We start from the raw sequence: 15455 nt of genomic DNA, 5'->3' as shown, positions 1-15455 counted from the left end.
TATCGTTTTTGAATGTTTGGCTTGTAAGTTCTGACTTGATTCATAAGAGAATGGACAAAGAGAAAAATAAAGTCATTTGACTCTCTAATACGTCCATACCATGAACTCTTTGATGTCTAAATTCTGGGCATTTGTGAGTCTTGGATAGCAAGATAGAGTATTGTACTTGGTGCCGCACATAGCAAGCGCTTAATAAATGCCACTGATTGATAAAGTACTAATTCTTTGTTTTAAAAGACAATGTATTTCTTCTGCATTGTCTTTGGAAAATCAACCTGATATTTTCTTGCCCTGTAGTTTCCGCTAAAGCCGTCGTAGAAGAGACGAGCAAATTAGCAGAGTGCATTGGGAAAACCAGAACTTTACTCCGCAAAATTTTATCTGAAGGCGTTGACCACTGCATGGTCAAATTGGACAACGATCCCCAAGGATATCTCAGTCAGCCGTTGAGTCTTCTGGAAGCAGTTCTTCAGGAGTGTCACAACACTTTCACTGCCTGCTTTCATTCTTTCTACCCAACCCCTGCCCTGCAGTGGGCTTGCCTGTGTGACCTGCTAAACTGTTTGGATCAGGTACGTGGAATGGGATCTTCAATACTGGAAGACGTTTCGTCCTTTCTCGAGAACAAAGCACATATGGTTTCTAGTCACCTGTCTCCTTTTGATGATTCGCTTTTCCAATCATGTCTCTTATTGATTCATTCTTGCCGTGATCATTTCTCTGAATGAATGATAAACTTTTAAGTTCTGCTCAGTGATAGAAGGTTGGATAGTATTGAATTATTCATTCAATTCATTCAATCGTATTTATTGAGCTCTTACTGTGTGCGGAGCACTGTACTAAGCGCTTGGGAAGTACAGTTCAGCAACAAGTGAAGACAATCCCTGCCTACAATGGGCTCACAGTCTGGAAGGGGGGAGATAGACATCAAAACAAGTAAACAGGCATCAATAACATTATTATAAATAAAAAGAATTATATATACATAGCATTAATAAAAATAATAAGTGCTGAGGGGATGGGGGTAGAGCAAAGGGAGTGTGTGAGGGTGATGGGGAGGGGACCGGGAACAGAGGAAAAGGGGGGCTTAGTCTGAAATTAGAAATGTCGTAGAATATAGTATTTCTCATTTGGTGTTATTCGGGGAAAGGTTTTTTGGGTTTGCAAGTGATTAAAGTTATTTATTATACATTATTATTATTATGCATTATTTACATTATATACATTATAAGCTACTAAACACGGAGGTGCATAGAAGCAGGATTAATCATGAATGTGAAATATTGTACCTTCTTAGTGCATTTTTGGCTTTAATATGCCTAGTTTCCCCCTCTAGACTGTAAGCTCATTGTGGGAAGAGAATGTGCCTGTTATGCTCTCCCAAGTGCTTAGCATGTTATGTTCCGCATACAGGTGCTCAATAACTTCGATTGATTGATAGTTTCCTTATATTTCAATAATAATAGTGATAATACTGTGGTATTTGGTAAGTACTTACTATGTGCCAGGTGCTATTTGAAGCACTGGGGTAGGTTTTGTTGTCTGTCTCCCCCTTCTAGACTGTGAGCCTGTTCATTCATTCATTCATTCAGTCGTATTTATTGAGCGCTTACTGTTCAAAGCACTGTACTAAGCGCTTGGGACGTACAAGTTGGCAACATATATGGGACCGTCTCTATATGTTGCCGACTTGTACTTCCCAAGGGTGCTCTGCACACAGAAAGCGCTCAGTAAATACGATTGAATGAATGAATAAACACAGTCCGTGTTCCCAATGGGGCTCGCAGTCTTCATCCCCATTTTATAGATAAGGTAACAGAGGCATAGGGAAGTGAAGTGACTTGCCCAAGGTACCACAGCAGGCAAGCGGTGGAGCTGGGATTAGAACTCAGGTCCTACTGATTCCCAGTCCCGTGCCCCGTCTACTATGCCACGCTGCTTCTATAATCAAAGAAATCATCGTCATCATCAATCGTATTTATTGAGCGCTTACTACGTGCAGAGCACTGTACTAAGCGTTTGGGAAGAAATCTACGGAAAAGAGCAACTTGAATGCAGGAAAACTCTGCTGTGCAAGTTCAAGAGCTTATTTTTAAGGGTCTTTGTTTCTCTCTCGTACATCAAGATGGAATGATTTAATTGTATTTGTGGCGGGGTGGGGGCTTCTGGGGTATCTTTTCGAAGGATATCCAGGAAGCAAATTTCAAGACATCAAGTAGCCGACTGCTTGCAGCCGTTATGTCTGCCCTGTGTCACACTTCGGTCAAGCTGACCTCCATCTTCCCGATTGCTTACGATGGAGAAGTGTTGCTGAGGTCAATGGTGAAGCAAGTCAGCACTGAGAATGACTCTGCGCTAGCCCACCGCTTCCCCCTTCTTGTAGCGCACATGGAAAAACTCAGCCAGGTCAGAAGGCATTTGACGTCACCCTTCCTTTATTTTCTTAAAGTCATGGCACCTCAAACCTCGAACTCCGATGACTGTCTTTTTGGGGGTTGTTGGATTTTTGTTTTGTTTTTTTCAAACTTTATTTTGGCTGACAAACAGATTCTCACAAGAGTTTTTCTAGCCGGGTTAGTAATAACTGGGGTATTTAAGCTCTTCCGTTCTGATCCACTGCAGCGTGACTTTTTGCGCCTTAGCTCCAATAAGAGGAAGAGACCCTCAGCCACCCGCGTCCCGTACATCACCTCAGTCACTTTCGACCACTCACTTTGGAAATTCTGTGTCCTGAAAAACAGAGACAGGCCATTAGCACCCCAAGGATTCATCCTTAAGTGCCAGTGACACATCAGGGTGCCAGCCTTTTTTTTTTCTTTCTTCGGCACACCCGCTGGTGGGAAATATCTTCCTGTCAGGATAGCGTACTCTTAGAAAATGAAGGGCAGTTAGTGAGTGTTTGTATGTCCGTGTCCGTGTGTGTGTGTGTATACACAGAATTGACAAAGCAGTGTGTGGAAATAATTTCTAAGGTTGTTTACTCAATGTAAAGTTATGGACTTGTAAAAACTTTCACTAAAGCTCAGAATTATGTAATGCATTTAATTTATTCGTTTGCTGACATTTTTGATTGATTTGCAACCAAATACTCAGGTAATATTTGATACAGAAATTAAAAAAAAACCCATTTCTGGTATTAAAAATGGTCTCGGGGTAAATATCTGAAATCCCAAAGTAGTAATAAAGATACAAACTTTAAGAACACCATCTTGGACAGTAATAATATCCTTATAGGTTGACCATGTGAAGACTAATATTTTGGCCATGGTTTCTGCTTTATCTTCCTTTTCACCCTTCATAGAGCGAGGAAAACATATCAGGAATGACCAGCTTTCGGGAAGTGTTGGAGAAGATGCTTGTTATTGTTGTGTTGCCCGTTAGGAACAGCCTGAGGCGAGAGAATGAACTCTTCTCCTCTCACCTGGTGTCCAACACCTGCGGATTACTTGCTAGTATTGTCAGTGAACTTACAGCATCTGCCCTTGGATCTGAGGTAATGACTTAAACACTTTTTACTTATTTATCCCGGCTCTGTCGCTTGTCTGCTGTGTGACCTTGGGCAAGCCACTTAACTTCTCTGTGCCTCAGTTGCCTCATCTGTAAAATGGGGATTAAGACTGTGAGCCCCATGTGGGACAACGTGGTTACCTTGTATCTACCCCGGCACTTAGAACAGTGCTTGGCACGTAGTAAGCACTTAACAAATACCATTATTATTATAATTATCATTATGTAGACCACTGACATTTATCTTTGATAAGTAGTTTCTTAGTCTTACCCTGATCCCTGCTTTTGAATGGGCCCTCTACTTTCCCCCACTTAATCATTAATCCTTCTATTCACTGTTCCCCATCATCAATGGTATTAATTGAGCGCTATGTGCAGAGCACCATACTAAGCGCTTGGGAGAGTACAGTTCAACAGAGTTGGCAGACACATTCCCTGCCCAAAACGAGCTTACAATGGCCTTTGTAGTTCCCCACTTAATCATTAGTCCCTTTTTCTTCTCCTTCTTCTCCTCCTCCTCCTCCTAATCCTTCTTCGTCTCCTTCTTCTGTCTTCTTCGTCCTCTTCCTCATTCTTCTTCTCTTTCCCCCCACCCTTCTCAGTCTCCCCTATCTTCTCCCCCCTCAAAAGAGCAGTTACACAAGACATAATTTCTCAGCTGGAAAAGCTCTACCCCAAAAAACATTTATAATACTGGGTGTGTTTCTGATGGCTATGGTAGGGTAGGTTTACATGGGCCTGGTAAATGGCAAAGTCTCCTTTTGGGCAAAACTTATAGACAAATATAATGGTGGCAGGATTGCTGTGTGTGGACCACGCAACCATCTGTACAGGTACTTACCAGTTGACCTGTTTAAGGCTGTCCTGTAAGGTCTCATGTCCTTCTTCCTACTCTTCTCACCTCGCTATCCAAACGGTGTTGGTAGAGGAAGCAGTGAGCCTCAGAACAGTCTTCACAGGTTGGCAGTGGAATGAGGAAAGCAGGTAAAAATTTAAAGAAGCCCGAGACATCCTCTCTTCACCCGGCTTATTCCCGGACCACTCGGAAGGCGGATTTGGAAACGTACAATTCGTGCCCTGCCAATTTTTTTTAAATCTCTCTGGGCTGAAAAAGGACTAAAAAGAAGTAGAGCACCTACCTGGTCTCTCAGAATAATGAACGGTTAATGAGACCTTTTAGACTGTGAGCCCACTCTTTTAGACTGTGAGCCCACTGTTGGGTAGGGACTGTCTCTATATGTTGCCAATTTGTACTTCCCAAGTGCTTAGTACAGTGCTCTGCACACAGTAAGCGCTCAATAAATACGATTGATTGATTGATTGATTAGGGCAGTTAAGAAGGATGTGGACTCATACTTCATGCTGCTGCCCCATACTTCATGCTGCTGCCCGGATTATCTTTGTCCAGAAACGCTCTGGACATATTACTCCCCTCCTCAAAAACCTCCAATGGCTACCGATCAATCTGCGCATCAAGCAGAAACTCCTCACCCTGGGCTTCAAGGCTGTCCATCACCTCGCCCCCTCCTACCTCACCTCCCTTCTCTCCTTCTCCAGCCCAGCCCGCACCCTCCGCTCCTCCACCACTAATCTCCTCACTGTACCTCGCTCTCGCCTGTCCCGCCATCGACCCCCGGCCCACGTCATCCCCCGGGCCTGGAATGGCCTCCCTCTGCCCATCCGCCAAGCTAGCTCTCTTCCTCCCTTCAAGGCCCTGCTGAGAGCTCACCTCCTCCAGGAGGCCTTCCCAGACTGAGCCCCTTCTTTCCTCTCCCCCTCGTCCCCCTCTCCATCCCCCCGTCTTACCTCCTTCCCTTCCCCACAGCACCTGTATATATGTATATATGGTTGTACATATTTATTACTCTATTTATTTATTTATTTATTTATTTTACTTGTACATTTCTATCCTACTTATTTTATTTTGTTGGTATGTTTGGTTCAGTTCTCTGTCTCCCCCTTTTAGACTGTGAGCCCACTGTTGGGTAGGGACTGTCTCTATGTGATGCCAATTTGTACTTCCCAAGCGCTTAGTACAGTGCTCTGCACATAGTAAGCGCTCAATAAATACGACTGATTGATTGATTGATTGATTGACTCAGCAGCCTTTTTTTAAAATGTTCTCCTCCAGTGTAAGGGAACTGGCTGAGAAGTTCACGCTGATGCTGTATCCTCCTCCTCCTCGCAGTTAAAGAGGAGCATTGTCCAAGTTCGGTCAATCAGCGGTATTTATTGAGCATTTACTATGTTCAGAGCACTGTACTAAGCGCTCGGGAAAGTTCCAGACAACAGAATTGGTAGACGTGATCCCTGGCCCCCTCTAGACTGTAAGCTTGTTGTGGGAGGGAACGTATCTCCCAACTCTGTTATACTTTACATCAACCAATCAATCAATCGTATTTATTGAGTGCTTACTGGGTGCAGAGCACTGTACTAAGCGCTTGGGAAGTACAAGTTGGCAACATATAGAGACAGTCCCTACCCAACAGTGGGCTCACAGTCTAAAAGGGGGAGGCAGAGAACAAAACCAAACATACTACCAAAATAAAATAAATAGGATAGATATGTACAAGTAAAATAAATAAATAAATAGAGTAATAAATATGTACAAACATATATACATATTATTATTGAGGGAGATGCAGACAGACAACAACAGAGCAGACTAATATACGGATACCCCCTTAGTACAGTGCTTTGCCCACAGTAAGCGCTCAGTAATTACCATTGATTGATGGAGCAAACAATCTACAGGAGGAGCTTTTTCCTTCATTTTAACTCACAATTAATTTAATACCCAAATGGAAGTATTTTTTGGTATTTTGTGGTAATCCAAGTATCAAAGCTCAAGCAAAGTAATTAGATGGAGCTTTTTAAAAGTGATGGACATTCCCGATACTGTAGTTAAAACATGTTTTTCTCTGCTGAAATGCAAATGTTATTGGTCGAGTCATTTTGGAAACCTTCAAATGGAAGGTGTATCAGAGTGCCGTAGTAGTGCTTTCTCTTCAGTTCAGTGGAGTGAGAATGTTCATGTCATTTAAGTGATTTCCTCATTTCCTGAAAACACAATTATCAGTATCACTGTTACTGATAATGTTGTGATGCTTTCAGGTCGACGGGCTCAACTCCCTCCATTCCGTCAAATCCAGCGCCAGTCGGTTCACTAAGACAAGTCAAGGAAGAAGTTGGAATACTGGAAATGGATCTCCCGATGCGATCTGCTTCTCCGTAGACAAACCCGGTGTGGTCGTGGTGGGATTCTCTGTCTACGGAGGAGGGGGAATTCATGAATACGAATTGGAGGTGTTAGTCGATGATGTAAGTTACAGAAAAATACCGGCAAAACCCCAGCATCCCCTGACAGAACTCCTCATTAGACTGTGTTGACGACTTGTACTTCCCAAGCGCTTAGTACAGTGCTCTGCACGCAGTAACTGATCAATAAATATGATTGAATGAATGAATGAATTAGGTCGATGTGAGCTAAAGGATCTTAAGAGTGGGCTCAGAGTAGCCTGTGCATTACTTCATGTTTCGAGTCTCCTGATGTGAGAGAGATGGCTCTCAGGAAGCAGAGTGGTTGCTGACTAATTGAGAAAGGACGATCGTTAACTTAAATACGCGAGTTTTCTGATTGTCCAGCTGCAGCTCACCCAAAACTTTAACGTTTTTCCTTTTTTATGACATCAGAGCGAACATGCAGGCGATGCAACTCATTCTCACCGATGGACATCGTTAGAGTTGGTCAAAGGGACCTATACAACAGACGATTCTCCCAGCGACATCGCTGAAATCAGGCTTGATAAAGTTGTTCCCTTGAAGGTAAGATTCAAAAAAAAATCATTTTTATGTGATTTATAATGAGAATCAGGATGGCCTAGTGGAAAGAGCAGGGGTTTGCTATTGATGCCTGTTTACTTGTTTTTTTTTACTTGTTTTGTTTTGTTGTCTGTCTCCCCCCGCTCTAGACTTTGAGCCCATTGATGGGTAGGGATTATCTCTATTTGTTGCCGAATTGTACTGTCCAAGCGCGTAGTACAGTGATCTGCACACAGTAAGCGCTCAATAAATATGATTGAATGAATGAATGAAAGTTTGGGAGTCAGAGGACCTGGGTTCTAATCCTGTATCCACCACTTGTCTGCTGTCTGACTTCGGGCAAGTCACTTGACTTATCTGTGCCTCAGTAACCTCATCTGGAAAATAGGGATTAAGACTCGAAGCTCTATGTGGGACAGTAAATGTGTCCAAACAATTATCTTGTATCTACTGTCTGCAAAATGGGAATAAGAGTGCGAGCCCCATGTGGAACAGGGACCGTATCCAACCTGATTACTTGTATCTGCCCCAGTGCTTAGAACATTGCACAGCACATAGTAAGCGCTTAAGTACCATAATTATTATTACTATTATTTTTATAATTACCCCAGCACTTACTTCAATGCCTGGCATATCTTAATGGCTGAGCAAATCCCATTTGAAAAAAGCAATTAGCAAGTACTATAAAGTGATTAATCTATAATAAAATTCATGGAAGTTTTCCACCATTTCACATTGAAGACCTTAGCCATCATGTAGCTCTTATGGCCCATCTGTTTATTTGGCAGTTAGTCTGACATACTTTTGAGTCGTAAAAATTCCCATATTCATAGACATCAGGCATTATTATTATTAGAGAAGCAACGTGGCTCAGTGGAAAGAGCCCGGGCTTTGGAGTCAGAGGTCATGGGTTCAAATTCTAGCCCCACCAATTGTCAGCCGTGTGACTTTGGGCAAGTCACTTCACTTCTCTGAGCCTTAGTTCCCTCATCTGTAAAATGGGGATTAAGACTGTGAGCCCCACGTGGGACAACCTGATCAACCTTGTAACCTCCCCAGCACTTAGAATAGTTCTTTGCACATAGTAAGCGCTTAATAAATGCCATCATTGTTATTATTATTATTATTATTATATAATCGTTAGTAGTCCTTTCTTAGCTTGAACATGAATCAACATTTTAATTGCTGGAAAAACTAACGTTTTACTAAAACTGAACAATAACTTGATCTACTATTCTCACCATATGGAAAGTAATCCCCAGAATAGATAACACATTTTCTCAGCCCAAAATTCTACCTAAAAAAGGGAATAATCTTTTTTTTTTCCAAATAGTATGGTATCTGTAATCTAAGAGTACGTGGTGGTGCTTGCTACTGGCACACATGTGTGATTTTTCACAGTCAGCAGAGAAGGAGTGTGGCCTAGTGGTTAGAGCCCGGGCCTAGGTGTCTGAAGATCCCCGGCCCTATTCCCAGCTCCTGACTCCAAAGTTGCGTGTAGCCATGGGCAAATCCCATAATTTCTCTGTGCCTCGGTGACCTCATCCGGAAAATGGGAGTTAAAGCTGTGAGTCCCATGTGAGACGTGAATTGTGTCCAACCTGATTAGCCTGTATCTACTCTAGCGCTTAGTACGGTGCCTGGCGCATAGTAAGCACTTAACAAATGCCATAAATCACAAACATAAAAATGTGGGATGACAACCAGCGTGCAGAAGCCTGTTTTTAGACTGTGAGCCCACTGTTGGGTAGGGACTGTCTCTATATGTCGCCAACTTGTACTTCCCAAGCGCTTAGTACAGTGCTCTGCACACAGTAAGTGCTCAATAAATACGATTGATTGATTGTTCCAGTAAGTACTGTTACACATGTTACACAAGTAAGGGCTGTTACACATGGCTGATTACTGCCACTCAGTTCTTCTCACTAAGGTAGTGCATCATTCAGTGTTGTGAGGTTAGACAAGACAGAAAAAAACTGTACTCACAAGACCCGGCTCAATCAGTGGTATTTATTGAGCGCTTCCTGTATGCAGACCGTAATAATAATAATAATGATAATAATGGCATTTATTAAGCGCTTATTATGTGCAAAGCACTGTTCTAAGCGCTGGGGAGGTTACAAGGTGATCAGGTTGCCCCACATGGGGCTCACAGTCTTCATCCTCATTTTGCAGATGAGGTAACTGAGGCACAGAGAAGTTAAGTGACTTGCCCAAAGTCACACAGCTGACAAGTGGCGAAGCTGGGATTTGAACCCATGATCTCTGACTCCAGAGCCTGGGCTCTTTTTTGTTAATATGTTTGGTTTTGTTGTCTGTCTCCCCCTTCTAGACTGTGAGCCCGCTGTTGGGTAGGGACCGTCTCTATATGTTGCCAACTTGTACTTCCCAAGCGCTTAGTACAGTGCTCTGCACACAGTAAGTGCTCAATAAATACTATTGATTGATTGATTGATTGATTTCCACTGAGCCACGCTGCTTCTCTGTACTAAGTGCTTGGGAGAGTACAGTACCAACAGAGCTGGTAGGTGGGAAACCAACACAGAAGGATCTTACAGTCCATGGGGGAGACAGATGTCAAAATAGATTCGGGCTAGGAGAAATGGCGTAGTGGATAGAGCACTTGTCTGCTGTGTGACCTTGGGTAAGTCACTTCACTTCTCTGAGCCTCGCTGACCTCATCTGTAAAATGGGGTTTGAGATGGTGAGCCCAAATGGGCCAGAGACCGTGTCCAACCCGATATGCTTATATCCACCCCAGTGCTTAGTACGGTGCCTGGCACGGAGTAAGTGCTTAGCAAATACCATAATTATGATTATGATTATCAATCAATCAATCAGTCGTATTTATTGAGCGCTTACTGTGTGCAGAGCACTGTACTAAGCGCTTATGATTATGATTATGAAATAGGTGAGGAGAAGAATATTGACATAAGTCTTGTGGGGCTGGGGTGAATATCAAAGTGCTTGAGGGGTACACAGCCAAGGTCGTACAGCAGAGTTGATAGTCACGTTCCCTGCCCACAAGAGGCTTCCAGTCTAGAGGGGATGTCTTTTGGGATATTGGCAGAAAAGTGAAGCCCCAAAAGGGCATTTAACTTCAAGGCCAATGAAAGGACCATTGATCAGTGGTAGGGTCCAGACTTACATAGTCCTGAGCGCTGGGGTTATCCACAGCAGTCAATCAATCAATCAATCGTATTTATTGAGCGCTTACTGTGTGCAGGGCACTGTACTAAGCGCTTGGGAAGTACAAGTCGGCAACACATAGAGACAGTCCCTACCCAACAGCGGGCTCACAGTCTAGAAGGGGGAGACAGAGAACAAAACCAAACATACCAACAAAATAAAATAAATAGAATAGATATGTACAAGTAAGATAAATAAATAGAGTGATAAATATGTTCAAACATATATACAGGTGCTTTGGGGAAGGGAAGGAGGTAAGATGGGGGGGGATGGAGAGGGGGACGAGGGGGGGAGGAAGGAAGGGGCTCAGTGTGGGAAGGCCTCCTGGAGGAGGTGAGCTCTCAGTAGGGCCTTGAAGGGAGGAAGAGAGCGAGATTGGCGGATGGGCAGAGGGGGGGCATTCCAAGCCCGGGGGATGATGTGGGCCGATGGCGGGACAGGCGAGAACGAGGTACGGTGAGGAGATTAGCGGCAGAGGAGCAGAGCGTGCGGGCTGGGCTGGAGGAGGACAGAAGGGAGGGGAGGTAGGAGGGGGCCAGGGGATGGATGGACAGCCTGGAAGCCCAGGGTGAGGAGTTTCTGCCTGATGCGCAGATTGATTGGTAGCCACTGGAGATTTTTGAGGAAGCCACTGGAGATTTTTGAGGAACAGTCGTATTCAACTTCTATAGTAGTTTCTTCAGGGGCATTTACATCCTCATTTTATTATCCGGCAAGACAGGCTGAACTCAGCCCATCATTTGCAGTGCCTGTCAATGGTATTTATTGAGTGCTTAATTATTTTTTATGATAGTTAAGGATGTACTGTGAATCAAGCACTGCCAACTTGTACTTCCCAAGCGCTTAGTACAGTACTCTGCACACAGTAAGCGCTCAGTAAATACATTAGAATGAATGAATGAATGTCTAAAGTGCTGGGGTAGGTACAAGGTAATCATGTTGGACTGTGAGCCCGCTGTTGGGTCGGGACCGTCTCTATATGTTGCCAAGTTGTCCTTCCCAAGCGTTTAGTACAGTGCTCTGCACACAGTAAGCGCTCAATAAATACGATTGATTGATTGATGTACTGTGAATCAAGCACTGTCAACTTGTACTTCCCAAGCGCTTAGTACAGTACTCTGCACACAGTAAGTGCTCAATAAATACAATAGAATGAATGAATGAACATCTAAAGTGCTTGGGTAGATACAAGGTAATCATGTTGGACTGTGAGCCCACTGTTGGGTCGGGACCGTCTCTATATGTTGCCAACTTGTACTTCCCAAGCGCTTAGTACAGTGCTCTGCACACAGTAAGCGCTCAGTAAATACGATTGAATGAATGAATGTTGGACACAGTCCCTGCCCCACATTGGGCTCACAGTCTGAGTAATGTGCAGATAATAATAATTATGGGATTTGCTAAGTGCTTACTATGTGCAAAGCACTGTTCTAAGCGCTGGGGAGGATACAAGGTGATCAGGTTGTCCCACGGGGGGCTCACAGTCTTAATCCCCGTTTTACAGATGAGGCAACTGAGGCCCAGGGAAGTGAAATGGCTTGTCCAGGGTCACACAACACACAAGTGGCGGAGCCGGGTTTAGAACCCATGACCTTCTGACTCGTGAGCCCGGGCTCTAGCCGCTATGCCATGCTGCTTCTAAGCGTTTGGGAGAGTTCAGCAGATTTGGTAGACATAATTCCTCCCTTCAGTCATCATGTTTCACATTGCCCCTGGTCCATTTAGGGAATGTGAGGAGATTGAGTGACAGTTAGTTACCCCAAATGCTGCTGTAGGGGGAACTGAAGTTCATTCATTCATTCAATCGTATTTATTGAGCACTTACTGTGTGCAGAGCACTGTACTAAACGCTTGGGAAGTACAAGTTGGCAACATATAGAGACGGTCCCTACCCAACAGTGGGCTCACAGTCTAGAAGGGAAAGTAATTAAGTTCCATAAATAAAGAGGTCCAGAGAAATGTAAAAACAATCAACTAAAGTCGTGATTGATACGGCATAGCTAGTGCTCCCCAGCTGGGACACAGGAACAAAGAGAAGCCAACTGCGGGACCAGCAGTTAGAAATATTACCACCCTTTAGCGATGGCATTTATTATGCGCTTACTATGTGCAAAGCACTGTTCTAAGCGCTGGGGAGGTTACAAGGTGATCAGGTTGTCCCACGGGGGGCTCACAGTCTTAATCCCCATTTTACAGATGAGGTCACTGAGGCCCAGAGAAGTTAAGTGACTCGCCCAAAGTCACACAGCTGGCAATTGGCGGAGCCGGGATTTGAACCCATGACCTCTGACTCCAAAGCCCGGGCTCTTTCCACTGAGCCAGTAAGGGGGAGGGAGGGGCTGGATGGGAGTGAACTGGACTGAGTATTGTCATATTCCGGACCTTGAAGAACATACATACGTATATATGTGTACATATATATGTATATATATACACACATGTATATGTATGTGTGTGTGTGTACATGCACACAGCATATACTTGAAAAATGTAAACATTTTTGAGAATTCCTCAGTCATTTCATCCCTGCATCCCCATTCTCCCTCCCTGTTTCACTCAAAGGAACTGTGAGCTTATGGGTTTAGGCAGGGTTTTCGACAGAGGATCATAGGGTGAAGAAGACTCACTCAGGTGCATTCCTTATGTTTGCTCTTTCCATTTTCTGTTTTGCAGGAAAATGTAAAGTATGCCGTGCGTTTGAGGAATTACGGCAGTCGTACTGCCAATGGAGATGGGGGCATGACCACTGTCCAGTGTCCAGATGGTGTCACGTTTACATTCAGTACATGTAGTCTCAGCAGTAATGGCACAAATCAAACAAGAGGACAGATTCCACAAATCCTTTACTACAGGTGTGTATGTGGGGTAAGGGGAAGTTTGACTCTCCATATCGAAGAACCAAAGAAAAGGTGTCCAATATGACATTTGAAGATAAAGAGTTTTGAACTCATGCTTTTCTCTATCACTTATACTGAGAGAGAAATTGTCAATTGATCAATCATTCAGTGGTCTTTATTGAGCACTTACTGCGTGCAGACAACGGTTGTAAGCACTTGGGAGGGTACAGTACAGGTAAATTGTAGACACATTCCAAGTCCACAGCAAGCTCACAGTTTAGAGAGGGAGCAGAGAGTAAAATAAAAAATAAATAATGGACACATACTTTAAATTGCTAGTTGATATAATATTAATTCATACTGGATGTAAAGTGAACTCTTTTTAGTTTAGCCTCAGTGCATTGATTGTCTGTGTATATGAATGCTTAGTGCTATTGGAGTTATTGCTAATCATTTAGCTTCATTGACTTGATAAATAATGGCCAATTACTTATTTAACTAGATAGACGTTTTGCAAGGTTTTTTGCTTTTTGGTGTTTGTTAAGCACTTAATATGCACCAGGCACTGAACTAAACATTGGGGTCGATACAAGGTATTCAGGTTGGACACAGTCCATGTCCCACATGGGGCTCACAGTCAATCCCCATTTCATAGATTGAGTTAACTGAGGCACAGGGGAGTAAAGTGACTGCTCAAGAGCACATAGCACATAATCGGCAGAGCCAGGATTAAAATGAATTTTGACTCCCAGGGCCCTGGTCTATCCACTAGGCTACACTGCTTCTCCCTAGATAGAAATTTGATCGATCAGTGTGGTGCCACAAAGTGTGACCACTTCTTACATCACCTAACCCATTAATAATAATAATAATAATAATAATAATGGCATTTGTTAAGCGCTTACTATGTGCAAAGCACTGTTCTAAGCGCTGGGGAGGATACAAGGTGATCAGGTTGTCCCACGTGGGGCTCACAGTCAATCCCCATTTTACAGATGAGGGAACTGAGGCCCAGAGAAGTGAAGTGACTTGCCCAAAGTCACACTGCTGACAAGTGGCAGAGCCAGGATTTGAACCCATGACCTCTGACTCCAAAGCCTGGGCTCTTTCCACGGAGCCACACTGCTTCTCTTCCATTACCTGTCACCTTCCGGATATATCCTTGTTTATAAAGTTATTTTAATAGTGACATCTGTTACCCACTATGTGCAAATCACTGCACTAAGCATGAGGGTGTTTTATTTTAGGATTTAGGTCTCTGAGTACTAGAGATTTAGATCTCTACTTTAGGTAGAGAGCATTTCATAGGGATTCTAGACTTTCTGTCAGATTTTAATGTCTGTCTCCCCTGCTAGATTGTAAGTCCCTTGAGGACAGCCATTCCCTCTGTTTACTCCTGTTCTCCCAAACGCTCACTACAGTGCCCTGCACACAGGAAGCGCTCAATCAGTGCCATCGATGGATGGATGGCTGATAAAAGATAATCAGATCATCCTCAATCGTATTTATTGAGCACTTACTATGTGCAGAGCACTGTACTAAGCGCTTGGGAAGTACAAATTGGCAACATATAGAGACGGTCCCTATCCAACAGCGGGCTCACAGTCTAAAAGATTGGACACAGGTCCTATCCGACACGGGGCTTAGAATGTAAGGAGGGGGGAAGCGTGTGTTTAATCCTCATTTTTATGTTGTGACGAGAATATATTTGTTACATTTATAACTGCTAAAGAAAAGGCCCCGTGCCCGTTGATGTAGCCTTTTCTTAAATCTTAAAATGCCAGGAGCGAGTATGATGGAGAGCTGCAGTCCCAGCTTTTAAGTAAAGCTAATGAAGAGGATAAAAACTGTAGCAGAGCCCTCTCCGTTGTGGGTGCTGTAGTTCGAGCAGCCAAAGACCTGTTACACAGAGCCCTTGCTGTAGATGGTAAGACTACTCTTTTCTTTTTTCCCCCCACAATTCGTATTCAGCCCTCTACCACCTGTCTGTGAGAGGATCCGTAGGATGCATGCTTACGCTGAAGAAATCGCCTACAAAAGAGTAATAGCCCAAAGCAGGACTGCGCAAGCAAAAATTTTTCAGCCTAGCTGCTCTGTGCT

At 43.7% G+C, this 15455-nt stretch overlaps 1 protein-coding gene across 1 annotated transcript in view; it reads left to right on the top strand.

Annotated features, from left to right (window-relative positions):
* MYCBP2 (MYC binding protein 2) overlaps positions 1–15455 on the top strand; it is a 404370-nt gene that overhangs the window by 228749 nt on the left and 160166 nt on the right. The window contains exons 32-38 of the mRNA XM_038763035.1: positions 298–572; positions 2185–2406; positions 3302–3493; positions 6622–6828; positions 7201–7332; positions 13192–13370; positions 15140–15282. Coding sequence (XP_038618963.1) covers positions 298–572; positions 2185–2406; positions 3302–3493; positions 6622–6828; positions 7201–7332; positions 13192–13370; positions 15140–15282 — 1350 coding nt within the window. The remainder of the gene's footprint in view (positions 1–297; positions 573–2184; positions 2407–3301; positions 3494–6621; positions 6829–7200; positions 7333–13191; positions 13371–15139; positions 15283–15455) is intronic.

Source organism: Tachyglossus aculeatus, chromosome 2, assembly GCF_015852505.1.
Source record: "Tachyglossus aculeatus isolate mTacAcu1 chromosome 2, mTacAcu1.pri, whole genome shotgun sequence".
NCBI lineage: Eukaryota > Metazoa > Chordata > Mammalia > Monotremata > Tachyglossidae > Tachyglossus > Tachyglossus aculeatus.
This window is presented reverse-complemented; position numbering and strand designations above follow the sequence as displayed.